This window comes from Liolophura sinensis, chromosome 13 (genome assembly GCF_032854445.1).
Source record: "Liolophura sinensis isolate JHLJ2023 chromosome 13, CUHK_Ljap_v2, whole genome shotgun sequence".
Classification (NCBI taxonomy): Eukaryota; Metazoa; Mollusca; class Polyplacophora; order Chitonida; family Chitonidae; genus Liolophura; species Liolophura sinensis.
The window spans coordinates 1,043,690-1,059,203 of NC_088307.1; the positions used below are offsets into that span (position 1 = coordinate 1,043,690).

The 15,514-nt window shown below is 41.1% G+C and overlaps 1 protein-coding gene across 1 annotated transcript; it reads right to left on the reverse strand.

Moving 5' to 3' along the window:
- Nucleotides 1–12,294: 12,294 nt before the first annotated feature.
- Nucleotides 12,295–14,654, reverse strand: LOC135480366 (uncharacterized). The gene is made up of 2 exons (XM_064760196.1): nucleotides 14,555–14,654; nucleotides 12,295–13,776 (listed from the first exon to the last, which is right to left on the reverse strand). The coding sequence occupies exons 1-2, from the start codon at nucleotides 14,588–14,590 to the stop codon at nucleotides 12,295–12,297; spliced, it is 1,518 nt and encodes a 505-aa protein (XP_064616266.1). The 5' UTR covers nucleotides 14,591–14,654.
- Between the last annotated feature and the right edge of the window lie 860 nt (nucleotides 14,655–15,514).

Here is a 15,514-nt window from a genome sequence, read left to right on the forward strand (position 1 = left end):
GTGTAAGCCAGTCTTCATATGTCACGCACGCTCGAATAGCATTCTGTGAACACGAGGGTGAACAACGGATTAGAATAATAAACAAAAAATTGAAATCAAATGTGGAGTCTTCTCGGTATAAGTGATGAATCATTTTACCACCAGATAAACCCATACATAAACCTGTTCATGTATAAACCCATACATATGCCTATTCATACTGTTCAATCTACACACACTGGATCTAAAATATGTTAATTTTTTTATGCGAAATGAAAATAAAGTAAAATGGACTAAAAGATGAGTGTGGGAGCGGAACGTGGTCTAGTATGTTATGTTTATGTGTATGCTTGGTATGCTTTACGTCGTAAAATTCTTCAGTCGTATGACGACGAAGAGCTTGCGGCAGGGCGAGTCCATGCCGCCAAAGTGCTGCCGCCACTTAGGTATCATGCCGAAGACACCAGGCATGACACCCCTTCCAATCAAACCATACTGACACCGGGTCAATCAGTCCTGTTTCCTTGCTCTGATCCCTCAGTGCTGAACGCCAAGCGATGCAGCAAAAGTCTTCAGTATGACCTGATCGGGGTTTGATCCCAAGTCGTTCTAACCGTAAGACAACCGAAATGGTCTTTAGTGTGGTTAGATGTGCATTCTATTCAATCGCTAGAACCGTAGGAGTTGCTGGTTCAAAAACGGCCTTTGACAGGGACCTTGCACAGGGATATTCACCAGCTGTCATTGCTTGTGGGGCCTCGGTGACATCAAGCGGTCGATGACGCTAGTGTGGGAGTTGCGCAGTCTTACGCTGAAGAGCATTTATGCGATGTCGGTCAGTTTTATGGGTGGAAGAAAGCAGGGTCTGGTGTAAACTAGCAACATTTGAGATCTTTTGTATTTGACAACAAAGTTATACATGCCTTATTGATTTGTTACACCACACAAACAGATATGAGCCATTAGCGACGGCGATCGCTTATTGGGGATATACAGCTCACGTAATTCGACGTCCGAGCTGATCTAGCAATCACACCTGTAAGCCTAATTTCGCCTTACATGATTTTCACGTGGCTTCTCTTATTTACGAGGCCCACATGTAGACATTACGGGGTCATACATTGAAGATATTTGGTCATGGTGTACAGTGCAATAGAATGGTTGGGAAAGTTAGCCACACTGAGGCAGCGGGGATATCTGGAAATCGCCACACGGCCGGCGATGTATGGAGTCGGTTGGTAGTTTTACTTAGTCCAGTTTTAAGGCTGATTATTACTTCGAACGACAAAAAACTGTTGATTTCAGCACTTTTTACAATATCTTTTGCATATATGAATACAGTATCTCTTGCACCGTTTTCAAACTGAACCTAGTACTTAGAAAGCAGGAATGTAATCAGTTCATAAATAAATGAGACGAGCCTTAATTTATTCCGTTAACAGTGAAAAATGTTTGCAAACTAATAAATTACTACAAACGCCATCTAGATTTTCTCCCTCAAAAAGCTGAATATGCCTCAGGATGTCAATTAGACAAGTGTTATAAATGTACAAAGATGTAAAACCTGATGGTGCCCACTTTGTTCCAGTTTGATAGCTTTACTGAAATGTGAACGGCCCTTTCCACTGCATGTTCATACCACGACACACTACCCAACTTAAAGCACCGAATAGGAAGTAATAGTATAGCATTGGTCATTCGAAATAAACACTCCTTATTCATAAACATATTTGTCATAGGGAAAGAATCAGATCAGCTTTGTGAGTAATGCTTGGAACTGTGTTATCATGTGATGGCTTGGGGGTAAGTGATTCTGTAACGCCGAGAGGTTAAGGGGACGTAACTCGAGGATAGTGCACCCTTTGGTGGTGTCATTTTTAGCAGAGGCAATAAAGTTTCATACTAGGTTTAAGACTTGAATGTTTTTCAAAAATGTAGGCGGATGAACACTAGGCAAAACAATCACAAGGCCCAAGTAACCCACCCCGACTAGACGAGGTTGACCACGATCAGCTGTTTGTCAATTTTGTGCAACAAAATTCATGGGTCAACCCTTATCAGGGATAAGACTGGAGATGTATCAGGGGGCGATGATTATCAGGACGGGGGCGCTTGGGGCTCGCAGATTTAGGGACAGTGGTGTGAGGCCAAACCTTAACATGTAAGTAAATGGACAATAAATCGTGGAGTTTGACCAGGATAGCTGTTGTTTCAAATATTCCAGAGTCCCCAGCTGTTGGAGTGGAAACTTCTTAAGTTAAAAGTTCGCCACATTTAGCCACACACCTGCCCGTATTCCTCCAAACTGTTCTCTTTATCCCTGTGAAACCTTTGCAGTCTTCAAGTAATTATGACAGATTAAAAGTTATAACTAAGTCTATACGACCTGTGTGAGAGAATAATTACAGATCACGAGTTAAAACCAAATCTACAGACGCTATCTGAGAGAGTAATTAGAGATCACGAGTTATAACCATGTTTATAGACCTTATCTGATAGAATTATTACACAGCACGAATTATAATCAAGTCTATAGACCTTATCTGAGAGAATTATCACAGATCACGAGTTATAACCATGTTTATAGACCTTATCTGATAGAATTATTACACAGCACGAGTTATAACCAAGTCTACAGACCTTATCTGAGAGAATTATCACAGATGACGAGTTATAACCATGTTTATAGACCTTATCTGATAGAATTATTACACAGCACGAGTTATAACCAAGTCTATAGACCTTATCTGATAGAATTATTACACAGCACAAGCTATAACCATGTTTATAGACCCTATCTGATAGAATTATCACAGATCACGAGTTATAACTAAGTTCATACACCCTGTTGGAGAGAATAATTACAGATTACGAGTCCAAACCAGTCTATAGACACTATCTGAGAGAGTTATCACGGATCACGAGTTATAACCAAGTCTATAGACTCGACCTCAGGGAATTAGTACAGATTGAGAGCAATAACTTAAGTATTTAGACCCCATCTGAGTGACAAGGTAAAGTGTTTTGTAGATTTATTAACAAGAACTAAATACACCGGACAGCACGACTATCGGGTAGACAATTACATAGCGTCGTCTGAGTCAAAGTCAGCTTCAGTCTGTCTTCTTTCGCGAATAAAAAGTAAGTTAATGAAATGTGGAATTGCTGTGAGGAGAGAAAACAACAAGATGAGAAGCAGACAAACTTTAGCACTATCTTTTCCGTCCGTGCCTCTGGTGAGAGATTTACACAGACCAGAATTGTCATAAATAAACCCAATCATTGTTTGTAGAAAACAAAGTCCAGCTATCAGCACAACATTGTACGAACAAACTATCGTGGTATAAAACGGCTTTCCGTACACGTGTACTAACGTGCTGATGGGAAAGATTACTGCCGCACCAAGAGAAGCGCCAGTCGTTACCATAACAACATACATGGTGACGTTGCTTCCGAAAAACACGAGGTAAACTGCAAGAGAAACTGCGAACAAAGTAGTGACGGCGATTTGAGACAAGACTCGCCTCCGATGGTTTCTAGCAGAGGCAACCACATCGACAAATGCGCCACTGGCAAGTCTCACGAGAACATTCGAGACTGATAGCGTCAATATGGCAGCCTCGTCAGATAAGGCCACGCCCAGCGACGTGTTGAGTCTGGACACATTGTTGATGAATGTCAGACAGGAAGCTTGGAACAGGGCACCGGGCCAAGCTATGAGATGAAAGAGAGGGCTGGTGATCAAACTTATCCAACGATCCTTATGACATGTGGTGCTTTTCACCTCCACTTCTGCGTCTGCAAACATGTTGACTTCTTTCGTAGGTACGACGACAAAGCCGCCGCTAGATGTGAAAGGAACTGGTCGAAGGAAAACTGAACACAGAGCAATAATCCCGAAATATAGAGCAGCTGTCACGAGGAAGAAGTTCACCAAGTCCTCACCCACAGCATGCCTAAATAAAACCACGAAGAAAGCTTTCGCAAAAGCACTTGTCGCAAATATGGCGGCCCTGACTTTGCCGCTATGGTATAAAGGCCAATTTGACAGTGTTATGGAGCAGATCTGAAGCGACACAATTGACAAGGCAGAAACTGAAATGTAAAAAGCCAAAATGAAGACGACGAAATGTAAGAAGTTCTTCAACATTTGCTATACCGTACTTATTACAGGCTCAAGACATACAATTCCTGTTTAACATTCAGTCTACATACATGCATGACAGTCTTAATATACGCCATATCCGCTGGATAACCTTTTGTTACACTTGTAACAGACACGACACATACTATTCCTGTTGGCTATCAACCTGTGTTGTTATACTTAGGTCGGTAAATGTACAAAAAATTTAATAACCAAGTTAATGAAAGTTAATATAAGCGAACTTATACTTCACAATTGTAGTGATGCATGGCTGAGTCTGGGAGAGGCTACAATATTTCTTTGTTTATTTCTTTATTTGATTGGTGTTTTACGCAAGAATATTTCACTTATATAACGCGTCCAGCGTTATGGTGAGAGGAAACTGAGCAGCATCTTGGGGAAGCCATCCGCAGGAACTCACAACGGAAGAATCCTTATATTTCTTTACTACTCTTCCTGATCACTAGGGTATTTTCACATCATTAATTTACGTCGAGATCTCAAGAGGTGGAAATGTCGACATACATTTTAATCCAACACCATTTTACTGCGTAAGAGTTTGGAATCCACAGCGCACCACGTAACGAAAGGCCGATTTTGATGTGAATTTCTGTTACATGATTTTGGAAAATATGCATTTATGATCTTTTCCCAACTGCTGAAACTTACTTGTTCCAAAGTGAAGCACACTCACTACTAATGGTAAATTTGTCACTTGTTTTGGGTATTGAACCACGCATGACAGAAGCATGAGACTTCCGGTTCCGGTAAGAAGAGTGAGCCCGTAGGTGAGGTCCAACCCACCCAGCTGATCCAGTACTGGGGTCAGGGGAGTAGTTAGGAAGCCAGCCATACCAGAATTAGACACCATCTCAACTAAAAGTCAAATGATAAGATAACAGAAGGCTTCAAGAGAGTTGCTGTTACGGCTGCGCGTCATTAACCACGATGAACAGACAGGGGCAGTGTGGTTGTCCTCTCACATCTTCAAACAGTTGTTCACGATACATGTAAGGATGGGTATTTACTTATGCTTTGTTGTTGTTTAATTGATGGATTCGTGTATTTGACGGTTTCTTAACGCTATAATCAAGAAGTTTTCACTTATACAATGACGATCACTCTTATGGCTGAAGGAGACTGCGATGGCCGGAGTAAACCACCGACTTGTGATGTGCAGGAGCTCGTCATATTGAAGGATGACAAGTGGTCTTCAACCTCCGTTAGGCTGATCAAACGTGTGTGTTGTTGACCGCATATCGTCACCAAATTTACACCATGTCCCGGTTGTTTATTAAATGATTGTATACGCTGTTCTACAGTAATATTTAACAGGTATCATAGTGAGTGGAGGAAACATCAGCCTGTAACTGATCAATCGTGCAAAACAAATCAGATACGTGGGACATATATTGCGTTCATCAGATCTCATAGAACTCCTCGTAGATTACAGTATTATTTGGGTGGTAATATCTAATTGAGCCTACATGGTATGCGCTTCATTTGAGGCACACGTGTTTCTGTGTTCATTTCACCGGATTTAAAGGATTAACTGATTAACGTTACAAATATATGGTATATGTATCGTAACATTTGTTTTTTTTTAACATTTAAATATCTGCCAAACTGATTTTAGGGAACGGACAACACCCGTACATATGTCAGAGAACTGTTAATACAGTAAAAGACAAATTACTAATGAATGACAACCTGACGATTCTTACCTTGAGTTTGTGTCAGATTTAGTTCATCTTTCAGTTTCACTGAGTACACGGTAAAGGCCAGGTCAAATCCAGTCATGACGCTGGCCATGAGCGCTACGCCCAGCCCTACCCATCTCCAGACGGATCCCCCGAGGGGTAACATCCGCCCACGACCAGTGCAGCCTGTTGTTAGCATGAAATAGTCGGTGTCATCTGGGGTAGTTCGTTCTAAACGCCGTGCCGAATAATAGCGACAACGTTGTTTGTGTGAAATTGTACTTGGTTACCAAACCTTGGGTCTGTCCGGGTTTAAATTTGTTTACCGTTTCACACTCTGTCTGCCCGGACGATCTATATTTAAATACAAAACTCTCAGAGGACACCAGTATTGATTGTTTGGGTAATCCATGTTCCCGAGTTTTATAACGCTGATGAAGACTAGCCCCGTACCGGTACTTTTCCGGCCACCCGCCTCTGTTTACATCAACATAACGACTGCTGGAGAAAGGCACTGCTCCAGATGCCGGTAATCATTAAACATTTCTCTTACCGTATCCGGTTTCATAATGGGTGTATTGTGTAGTGTTAACTGCGAGGTTGTGTGTTCGAATCTAGCTCTGGTTGTTTCAATTGCGGCATATCGTCAGGAGGTATTTTCACGTACACCTTGTCAAAGTCAGCGTTTCATGCAGGTTTCCTGCACTTATAATCCTAACTGCCATCACATCAATGAAAAAGTCTAGGACATGGCGTTGTTATATCAGCACGGCTCATAACAACGTTAGGTAACTACGCTGAGTACCTCTGCTTTCATCACTGCTATTGATTCCCCTGGGTCGATGTTGTGTCCAGGGTCCGCGGTCACGTCCTCTGACCACAGGACACAGGCCAACATTGGCCACTGCACATTGTACAACAGCAACAGCTTGCTGCACCTACACATTGATATGGATTTAGAACCGTAACAAACCTCTGAGCAGATCACTTCAGCATACACTTATGTAAAACTCCGCGAAAGGCGAGTAGACTGTGTGGTTGATTCATGGGGGGAGTGGCGGGTAATTCACACAGTGGTATTGCATAGGTTGATTGTTTGTGGATGAACACGTGTTTACTATTTACTTACACAGTAGCATGTATTTATAATGATCCTGGTGTAATCGCTCGGACTTTTTTTTATAGAAGACAGAACTTACAGAACTGTTTAATACTTTTCTTAGGAAAACATTGTTTTTTGTTTTGATGCTTTGTGCATTTCGCTTCATGGGCATTTATATTTGTATAAGATATATAAGCGTCAAGCTGGACAGAACATACTAACAGCTTTGGCTCGCAATGATCATGCATGGGGCCGTGTGTTAGAATCCAGATCTTATTGTTTCAGTTGGTCTCAGGAGGTATTTTCAGGCAAACGCTTCCGGTATAGCCGACTGTTTACGCTTGTTTCCTTCAGCCATAGTATTGACCACTATCCCACCGGTGAAAAAGTCTTCACAGCGGCGTTAAACTCAAATTGAATAAATACTAATACAGATGTACGGCGAGTTGACAGTTTTATGGCTGCATGTACGTGTAACACCTTCTTACATTTCCTGATCGTACGCTTTTATGTCAGTGCAAGCACATTTGCTGCTGATGATTTTATTGAGCGATTGAGTTGTAGTTAATGAATTGCTGGACAAGTACATGTAAATTGACCACCAAAACGGTATCAACTAGAAAAGATATCACGCTTATAAAAACTATTTATTTTCATTCCACTGAAAAGATTACAAAGCACAACATTGTGTGGCAAATCCAACAAAAGCCACCAACGACAGTATATTCACGGATCCAGTTCCAGCTCGCTATTGTGTGGTAAATCCAACAAAAGCCACCAACGACATTATATTCACGGATCCAGTTCCAGCTCGCTATTGTGTGGCAAATCCAACAAAAGCCACCAACGACAGTATATTCACGGATCCAGTTCCAGCTCGCTATTGTGTGGTAAATCCAACAAAAGCCACCAACGACATTATATTCACGGATCCAGTTCCAGCTCGCTATTGTGTGGTAAATCCAACAAAAGCCACCAACGACATTATATTCACGGATCCAGTTCCAGCTCGCTATTGTGTGGTAAATCCAACAAAACACACCAACAACATCATACTCACGGATCCAGTTCCAGCTCGTTATTGTGTGGTAAATTCAAGAAAAGGCACCAACCACATTATACTCACGGATCCAGTTCCAGCTCGCTGCCGACCAGTTGGTGAGCAATGACGACACATTTACGAATCCAGTCCCCTCCCCCCAACACATACGATACGGAATAAACAATGTTACAGCCTAGCCAAGAGAGGGGAACTAATACGATACGGAATAAGCAATATTACAGCTCAGCGAAGAGAAAGGGACTAGTACAATACGGAAAAAACAACGTTATATCCTGGTCAACAAAACGTAACTGGAACGATACGGAATAAACAATGTTACAGCCTAGTCAAGACAGGGGAACTAGTACGATACGGAATAAACAATGTTACAGCATGGTCAAGAGAGTGGTACTAGTACTACACGGAGTAAGCAATGTTACACCCAAGCCAAGAGAGGGGAACTAGTACTACACGGACTAAGCAATGTTACAGTCTGGTCAAGAGAGGGGTACTAGTACTACACGGAATAAATAATGTTACAGCCTGGTCAAGAGAAGGGAACTGGTACTACACAGAATAAACAATTTTACAGCCTAGCCAAGAGAGGGGAACTAGTGCTACACGGAATAATCAATGTTACCGCCTGGTCAGGAGAGTGGAACTAGTACTACACGGAATATACAATGTAACAGCCTTGTAAAGAGAAGGCATCTAGCACTACACGGAATAAGCAATGTTACAGCCTTGTCAAGAGATGGTGACTACTTCAACAGAGAGTATGCAATGTTTGTATGTAGACTTGGAGGTTTACGTTTACCAATATTTCAGTTATATCTGTGGACATATACTGTGTTTTCTTGTGGCACGGCGTTTCCATGCTGCAAAAGTACTGCCGCCACTGAATTGCCGAATTATTCATGCCGAATACTTAACAAATGACACCCAGTCACGTTACACTGACACTGGGCCAATCAGTCCTGTTTTTTTGCTCTAGCCTCACAGTTGAGCGCCAAGTGAGGCAGCAACAAGTAACCGGATTTAGTCCCAGTTCTCTCAAACTTTGAGGTGGACGCTCTAATCATTAGGCCACCGAAGTTTTAATACACAGCCTGGTGAAGGAGAGATAACTAGTACATGTATGCCCTTGAAAGAGAAACTTCTGACCTGTAAACTTCTGGTGATCGAAAACTTCACAGTACAAGTTCGCTCCCACCTGGAAGTAGCCGTATTTACAAGCTCCGTTTTAACCTTCCTCTATGTTGTATTTACAAGTCCAAAAGTGTACAGAGAAGTCGCTGAGACCCGTGAGCTGAATGGAGATCAGACAGTGCCTGCGATTGTCATAGTGGCTTGGGTACATGTAACTGGGGCTTTGAACAAAGCCAGCGGCACCAATGAATATTATTGGATCCCATCTTGTAATTGTGGAAATATGACAAAATTCAAATGTTTTGGAAAAAGCATTGGCTTGAACTGCCACGAGTTATTAAACTCTCCTGGCTGATTAGCGTATAGGAGTGCCGTGCAAATAGTTTAGGATTAACATGATCTTATGTCTAGTTTAGGCTATTGTGCACAGTGGATCGACATTTATGATTAGCTGATATACACTGCTATTAGCGGCCCTATGGCCGGAAGTGCCCAGTTTCCACTAATGATAAACTGAACCAGGGGCGTTGATCAGTTATAAAGGGTTAAATTTAAGACAACTATTCTTGAACACGTTCTTGTGAAGTCATGTTACTGGTAATAAGATTTTATTCAAAACCTAAACACTATACCAGTAAGGAGTAATATTGATTCGTGTGGAAGATAAACGTCTGATGTATAGCTGCTGTGACAAAAACTCTCAGTGTAAAATGTTATTAATTTAAAGCATTTCCTAAGTAAATCTTAAGGATGCTAATATGTATTTTGGTTGGTGTACTACAATAATGAATTGTGAAATATTATTGAGATATGTCAGTAGTTTTGGTGTTTTGCGCCGTACTCAAGAATATTTCACTTATACTACGGCGCCCAGCATTATGTTGGGAGGAAATCGGACAGAGCGAGGGGGAAACCCATCCGCAGGTTGCTGGCAGACCTTCCCACTTACGTCCGGAGAGGAAGCCAGCATGAGCTGGACTTGAACTCACAGCGACCGCATTGGTGAGAGGCTCCCGGGTCATTACACTGCGTTAGCGCGCTAACCAGCACAGCTCCATATTTAGATGTTTGAATTTTAATCCGCTGGAAGGCTATAACTGAAAAGATATTCATAGAAGCATGTCTTTATACAACAGCTTGGATATAAATATATGGAAAATAAGCGGAAATCATACGGTGATGCCATATTCCACGTACACGTATACCAATATGCAGATTCTTGTTAAGTTAGAGGACCATGTTAACCATGGACTAAAAGCCTGGGTACGGCCACCCAAAAATCTTACATATGACACGGCTGAGTCTATTTTGACTAATTGCTCTTGTTTGCTGATGCCAGATTCACCAGGTACAAAATTCCCATATTAAATAGTCATCATCTTCAGAAATGTCACTTCAAGCTATTGGTCACATAACACGATGTGCATATAATGTCAAACAATGATTAACTATGTTTTGGCCAGGACAATCATTAAAATTAAAAAATTGATTTTTTACACCACAAGGGATAGATATTGTTGATTAAAGCCAACTAAAATTAAAAGACTTAACGGACACATGGAAATGGGGAGTACTTTTAGTTGTAGATCTAAGATGCCCATACTTCATTGTGGTGGCACATTTGGCAAACCATGTGTATGCCTTACTTTTTGTTTACCGATGACGGGATGCCTAGGGACGGATCGCGCAAAGGACGAATTAGGTAAATATAATATTGAATTAGTCAGTCCTGGACACTTGGAGAGCTCACCTATTGAAATGAATGCTTATGTGGTTCATATTTAAATTGTCATCGCAACGGTGGCCCAAACTAAGTGTCATTACAACGGTGACCCAAATTAAGTGTCATCACAACGGTGGCCTAAACTAAGTGTCATCACAACGGTGGCCCAAACTAAGTGTCTTCACAACGGTGGCCCAAGCTAAATGTCATTACAAAGGTGGCCTAAATTAAGGGTCATTACAAAGGTGGCCCAAGCTAAGTGTCATCACAACGGTAGCCCAAACTAAGCGTCATCACAACGTTGGCCCAAGCTAAGTGTCACCATTAAGCTGGCCCAAGCGTAATATCATTACACAGGGTTCATACACTCATTCACAGATGAAATTCCAGGAGTTTTCCAGGAGTTTTCCAGGTGTGTCACAGTAATTTTCCAGGAGTGATAATTGTTCACTTTGGCCGAAGTCAAACCAAACCACATTTCAGTTAGTTGTCCGGAGTTATGCCTTCATCATCAAAAGGACTTCCACTGACCAGTTCAGTTTAAGAATGAAGGATTGTGAAATTCACTTATATAACAAAACACTGCTGTGCATAGAACAGTTTAGGGAGATTAACCCCTTATAAATTGGAGGTAAAAAATGATATTTAACTTCAACACTATTTGACCTGTCAGTCAAACACCAAATTACATTCTTTCAAGAAATCATTGCCTATCATTCCCTTCTCATTTGCACAATAATACTATGTAAGGGGAAGGCAGTAATGCCCCTGCATGGTAAACATATGTATGGTTTGACAACACATACCTTTTCTACCACCATTTCAAAAGAGGTGGATCTCCCTAACCTGTTGAATGATGTCACATTTCACAGAGCTCTCCAACCCAACCAATGCGCAAGTCTGAATTCTTAAACTGAACCGGTCTATTTCAAAACTTATAACAGCCAGGACCCAATCCAGGCATCAAAACGTTTTTGTGATCCCAAATCACAAAATTATAAACTGTGAAATTTTGATATCTACATTTGAATTTGAAGTCAAGTAGTGATAGTATATTTAACTGCCCTGGCTGTTTAGTATTTTCACAAGGGAGACAATCTCACAAGTTTATGATACTTTATTCATGCAACAATATTGTTTTGCATCATAAAAAGTAGGAGTACATGACAGAGACAGTCATACTGATTTCCCTGATCATGACAAGATGTCCAACAGCAGTCACTTTTTTAACTCTTGCAGTCTCTCATCCAAGGTAGAAGCAATGGTGGCAAGTTCTCGTTTCTTCTGCTTCGCTGTTCTTCGCAAACTGTTGGACTTTGTAACAAAGTCCAACTGCCCTGTCTCTTCTGCTTTTTCTGCAAATTTATCTGCAGATTGTGTCAAGGATTCAATGTCTCTTTCAATGCGCTTACGCTTTGTTTTCAGTTCATCTATTGTGTCCAGAACATGCTTTCTTTAGGCAAGTTTTTCTGCATTAAGTTTCTCTTCCCTCTTGGAATCTAAGTACAAGGAATACTTCTGTCTAGCAGAAGAACAGTACGTCAACATTTCCTTTGTTACTTCAATGTTTTTCAATCCGCCGATTCCCTTGAGGTGATCACACACAAGTCGTTCAGATACAACAGTTTGTTCAATCATGTTTTCTGTTTCAATTTGTCGGTTCACTGAGAAGCCTCTTTCGACCGTCGCTTGTCCATGCGACAGGAGAAGAAGGTTTTTCATAACATTCCACAAAGGTGCCATTCGCTGATTTAGGGCAACAGATTCAAACATCAGGGCATCTAGTCTACTCTCAGGTTTATGTGGGTCAAAGTTGGAAAATGTTGACATGTTACCAATAACAGTTGTTTCCAGAAATTCTTCAAACTGTAGGAGTACAGTGTCGCATGCTCCTCCACGCATTTGGTTGGCGTCCAGTAATGTGGCCAACAGTTTTTTCATGTTAGTGATGCACACGGTTTTGTTTGTTGCCATTTGTCTTGGGTCCAAACAAGAAATTTGCAAAGTAAGGGGGTATTTAAGAGGAGATTTTTCAAGGAGCTTGCTAACAAGTTTGATAAGAAACCCTTTGCATTGCATGCGTAGCTCAAGGATCTCTCTGTCACTAACTTTAGGCCCAGAGGAAGAGCTCTTGATTTTCTTGAGCTCCTTTTCTGCCGCAAACCCGAGATCAACATCAGTGTAGCTCTTGTGAAGATCTTTGTCTTCAAGATTGACCTTAACAAGTTTGTTTACCGTGCTTATGTCCACATCTTCTTTGAGGAACCTTTTCATTAAAGATCGTATCAGACGAAACAAATCCTCAGCCAGGAATGGTAGCATTGGTTTGTCAGTTTGGTATTGTGTCAAAAATGGCTGAATAGTTTTGGCAATAGACAAAAATGACAAAAGTTTTACAACAATAATCTTGTCTTTGGTTGCATCTGATACAGTCTTGTATGAAACTGTCTTTGGGTTGTCACAATGTCCTTTATTAACCTGTTTCACATACTTCTGAATGTTAAGCCATATGGAGAGTGCTCGTTCAACCACAGGAACATTCTCCACCCATCTGTGGGGGCAAAATTTCATTGGGAAAGTGGTTGATTCTGTACATTTAATGAAATCTTCCCTTCGTGCAGGCGTGTCCTTGAATAACGTGTAAAGGCCTCTCAACACATCCTGAATCTGCCAACCAGATGCACTTGCACCATCCTTAAATGCTCCATGTACGATATGAAGCCCACAGCTCCAAACATTCACAAGAAAGTGGTCATAAGTGGAAGAGATCTTGGTTTGGAACATGCGATGAAATTTCCAGTTGACGGAAGGTCCATCCATGGACAGCTGTAGAAGTCTTCTCATATTGAGCCCGTCCGTGCCAGTTTCAAAGTGTTCGATCATGTCCTCAGCTGTGGCATGTCCCATGAATAGAGAGGTGAAGTAATGGGTGCCAACCTGAAAAGAGAAAAGGATTAAACTTAAATAAATCATCATATATCAAAAGATTTATTTTCCTAGCATGATGAGCAACACATGCAAGGCTAGCACCAAATACTAAAGCTGTCCCATGTGCTCAAACAATGATAATGTAACTGGTTCAATTGTGTTAATACATTTAATTAAAAATACACATGCAAAGCGAGGCAAAAGTCAGCTTTTATTTTCTTTCTTGATTTTGAGCCATTGATAGTTAATATCTTATTTTTCATGACAAATAAGCTAGATACGATTATTATTGAGTATTAATCATGAATTTTGGCCTAAAATACATATAAACTTAGAGAAAAGGAAATTATAAAAATTCTAGAATAATGACAAAATCCTCCATGTATTTTAATTATTTAGCTAAAGTGAAGTTGGCGGATCTATTCCCCAATTTGGACCGTGGGAATCACAGCCGTCCAATGAAGAAGCAGCTTTTCAATATGTACTTAAAGAGAAGCAGCTCTTCCGGTGACGTCAAGGATCAGTCGATCCATAAACTTTACAAATCCCAAGTATTTTAACAAAGATAAAAATACAGGAGATAGGGGCACGAGAAACAAGGGATATTAATTATCAATGGCCGTGTCAGATCTGTATTATGGCTGTTCTAAATATATGACAGCTCGACAGTCTGGCATAAAAGGGGAAAAGTCCCTGACAAGAGGCCTACACTTCTGCAGGCTGGCTAGACGTAATGGTTAAAATGGCTCGCAATAAAAAAAAAATCAATTCTAGTACATGTACATACCAGTCCTTCATCCCAAATCCTGGCGTGTATGTCCATTTGCTTATTTCTAGTCACCTTGTTTAAACTTTCGTCGAAGAGGAGGACGTAACCGTCTGCGTCTGAGATTTTTTTTGACAGTCTATGTTTCAGGTATGGCGCGATTCCGAATGTACATAAATACGCACATTTCCTCTCGCCACAAGCAAACTGTTTGGCTATATCAGAGTCTGGGAACATTTCTGCAAGCAGGTGCTGGGTATCTGCACAGGATTTGAAGGAGTAATGAGATGCGATCACTTTTAGTGTCCACAATATTTCCGCGTGCAAACATTCCGACTTTGTTACAAAACTAGGCACGGAAGTCGAAGTTGGTCTACCGGTACTTGAGGCTGCAGAGGTCTTAGGGAGATCTTCACATGACTGTGCTGTTATTGTGGCAGTTGTGCGTTTAGGTTGAAAAAAGTCTCTAATGACAAATCCAGAAGATAATTCCTCGAGACGTTGTTGGTGTTTCTGTCCCTTGGCATGACTGCGCAATGCTGGTTCTCCCATGTTTGGTACGTCAATCGATTTAACGCAGATCTTGCATTTGGCGCTTAATTTGTTTCCTGGGTCCGACTCCAGCCATCTGGCGTACTCAGCCTGTTTCAGCCAACGTGGGTTGAATAAACATTTGCCTGGAGGCATGATGACAAATAGCCCGTGACCCACTTCAGTAATCAGAACAAAGAAACGGAGAAATTTGGCGGGACCTCGAGACAGAAAGTAAAGCCAACTGTCGTTAAAAGTTAGAACGCTTTACGGTTTATATATAACATACGTTAATGTCGTAAAAATGCAAAGTTATCTCCCTTGCACAAACAGCGTTAGATTACCGACCGGCTAGTTTTTTTTATATTTATCAGAATTTCAGGACTTTCCAGGAGTTTTTATTTAAATTCCAGGACTTTCCAGGAGTTTCCAGGTCGGATTTTTTTTTCA

Bases quoted from the DNA above. Each gene is read 5' to 3' on its own strand.
- LOC135480366 (XM_064760196.1), bottom strand. From the start codon at position 14,590: ATGGACATACACGCCAGGATTTGGGATGAAGGACTG. The intron at 13,777-14,554 runs GTATGTACATGT...TTCTCTTTTCAG, and splicing joins GGATTTGGGATGAAGGACTG to GTTGGCACCCATTACTTCAC.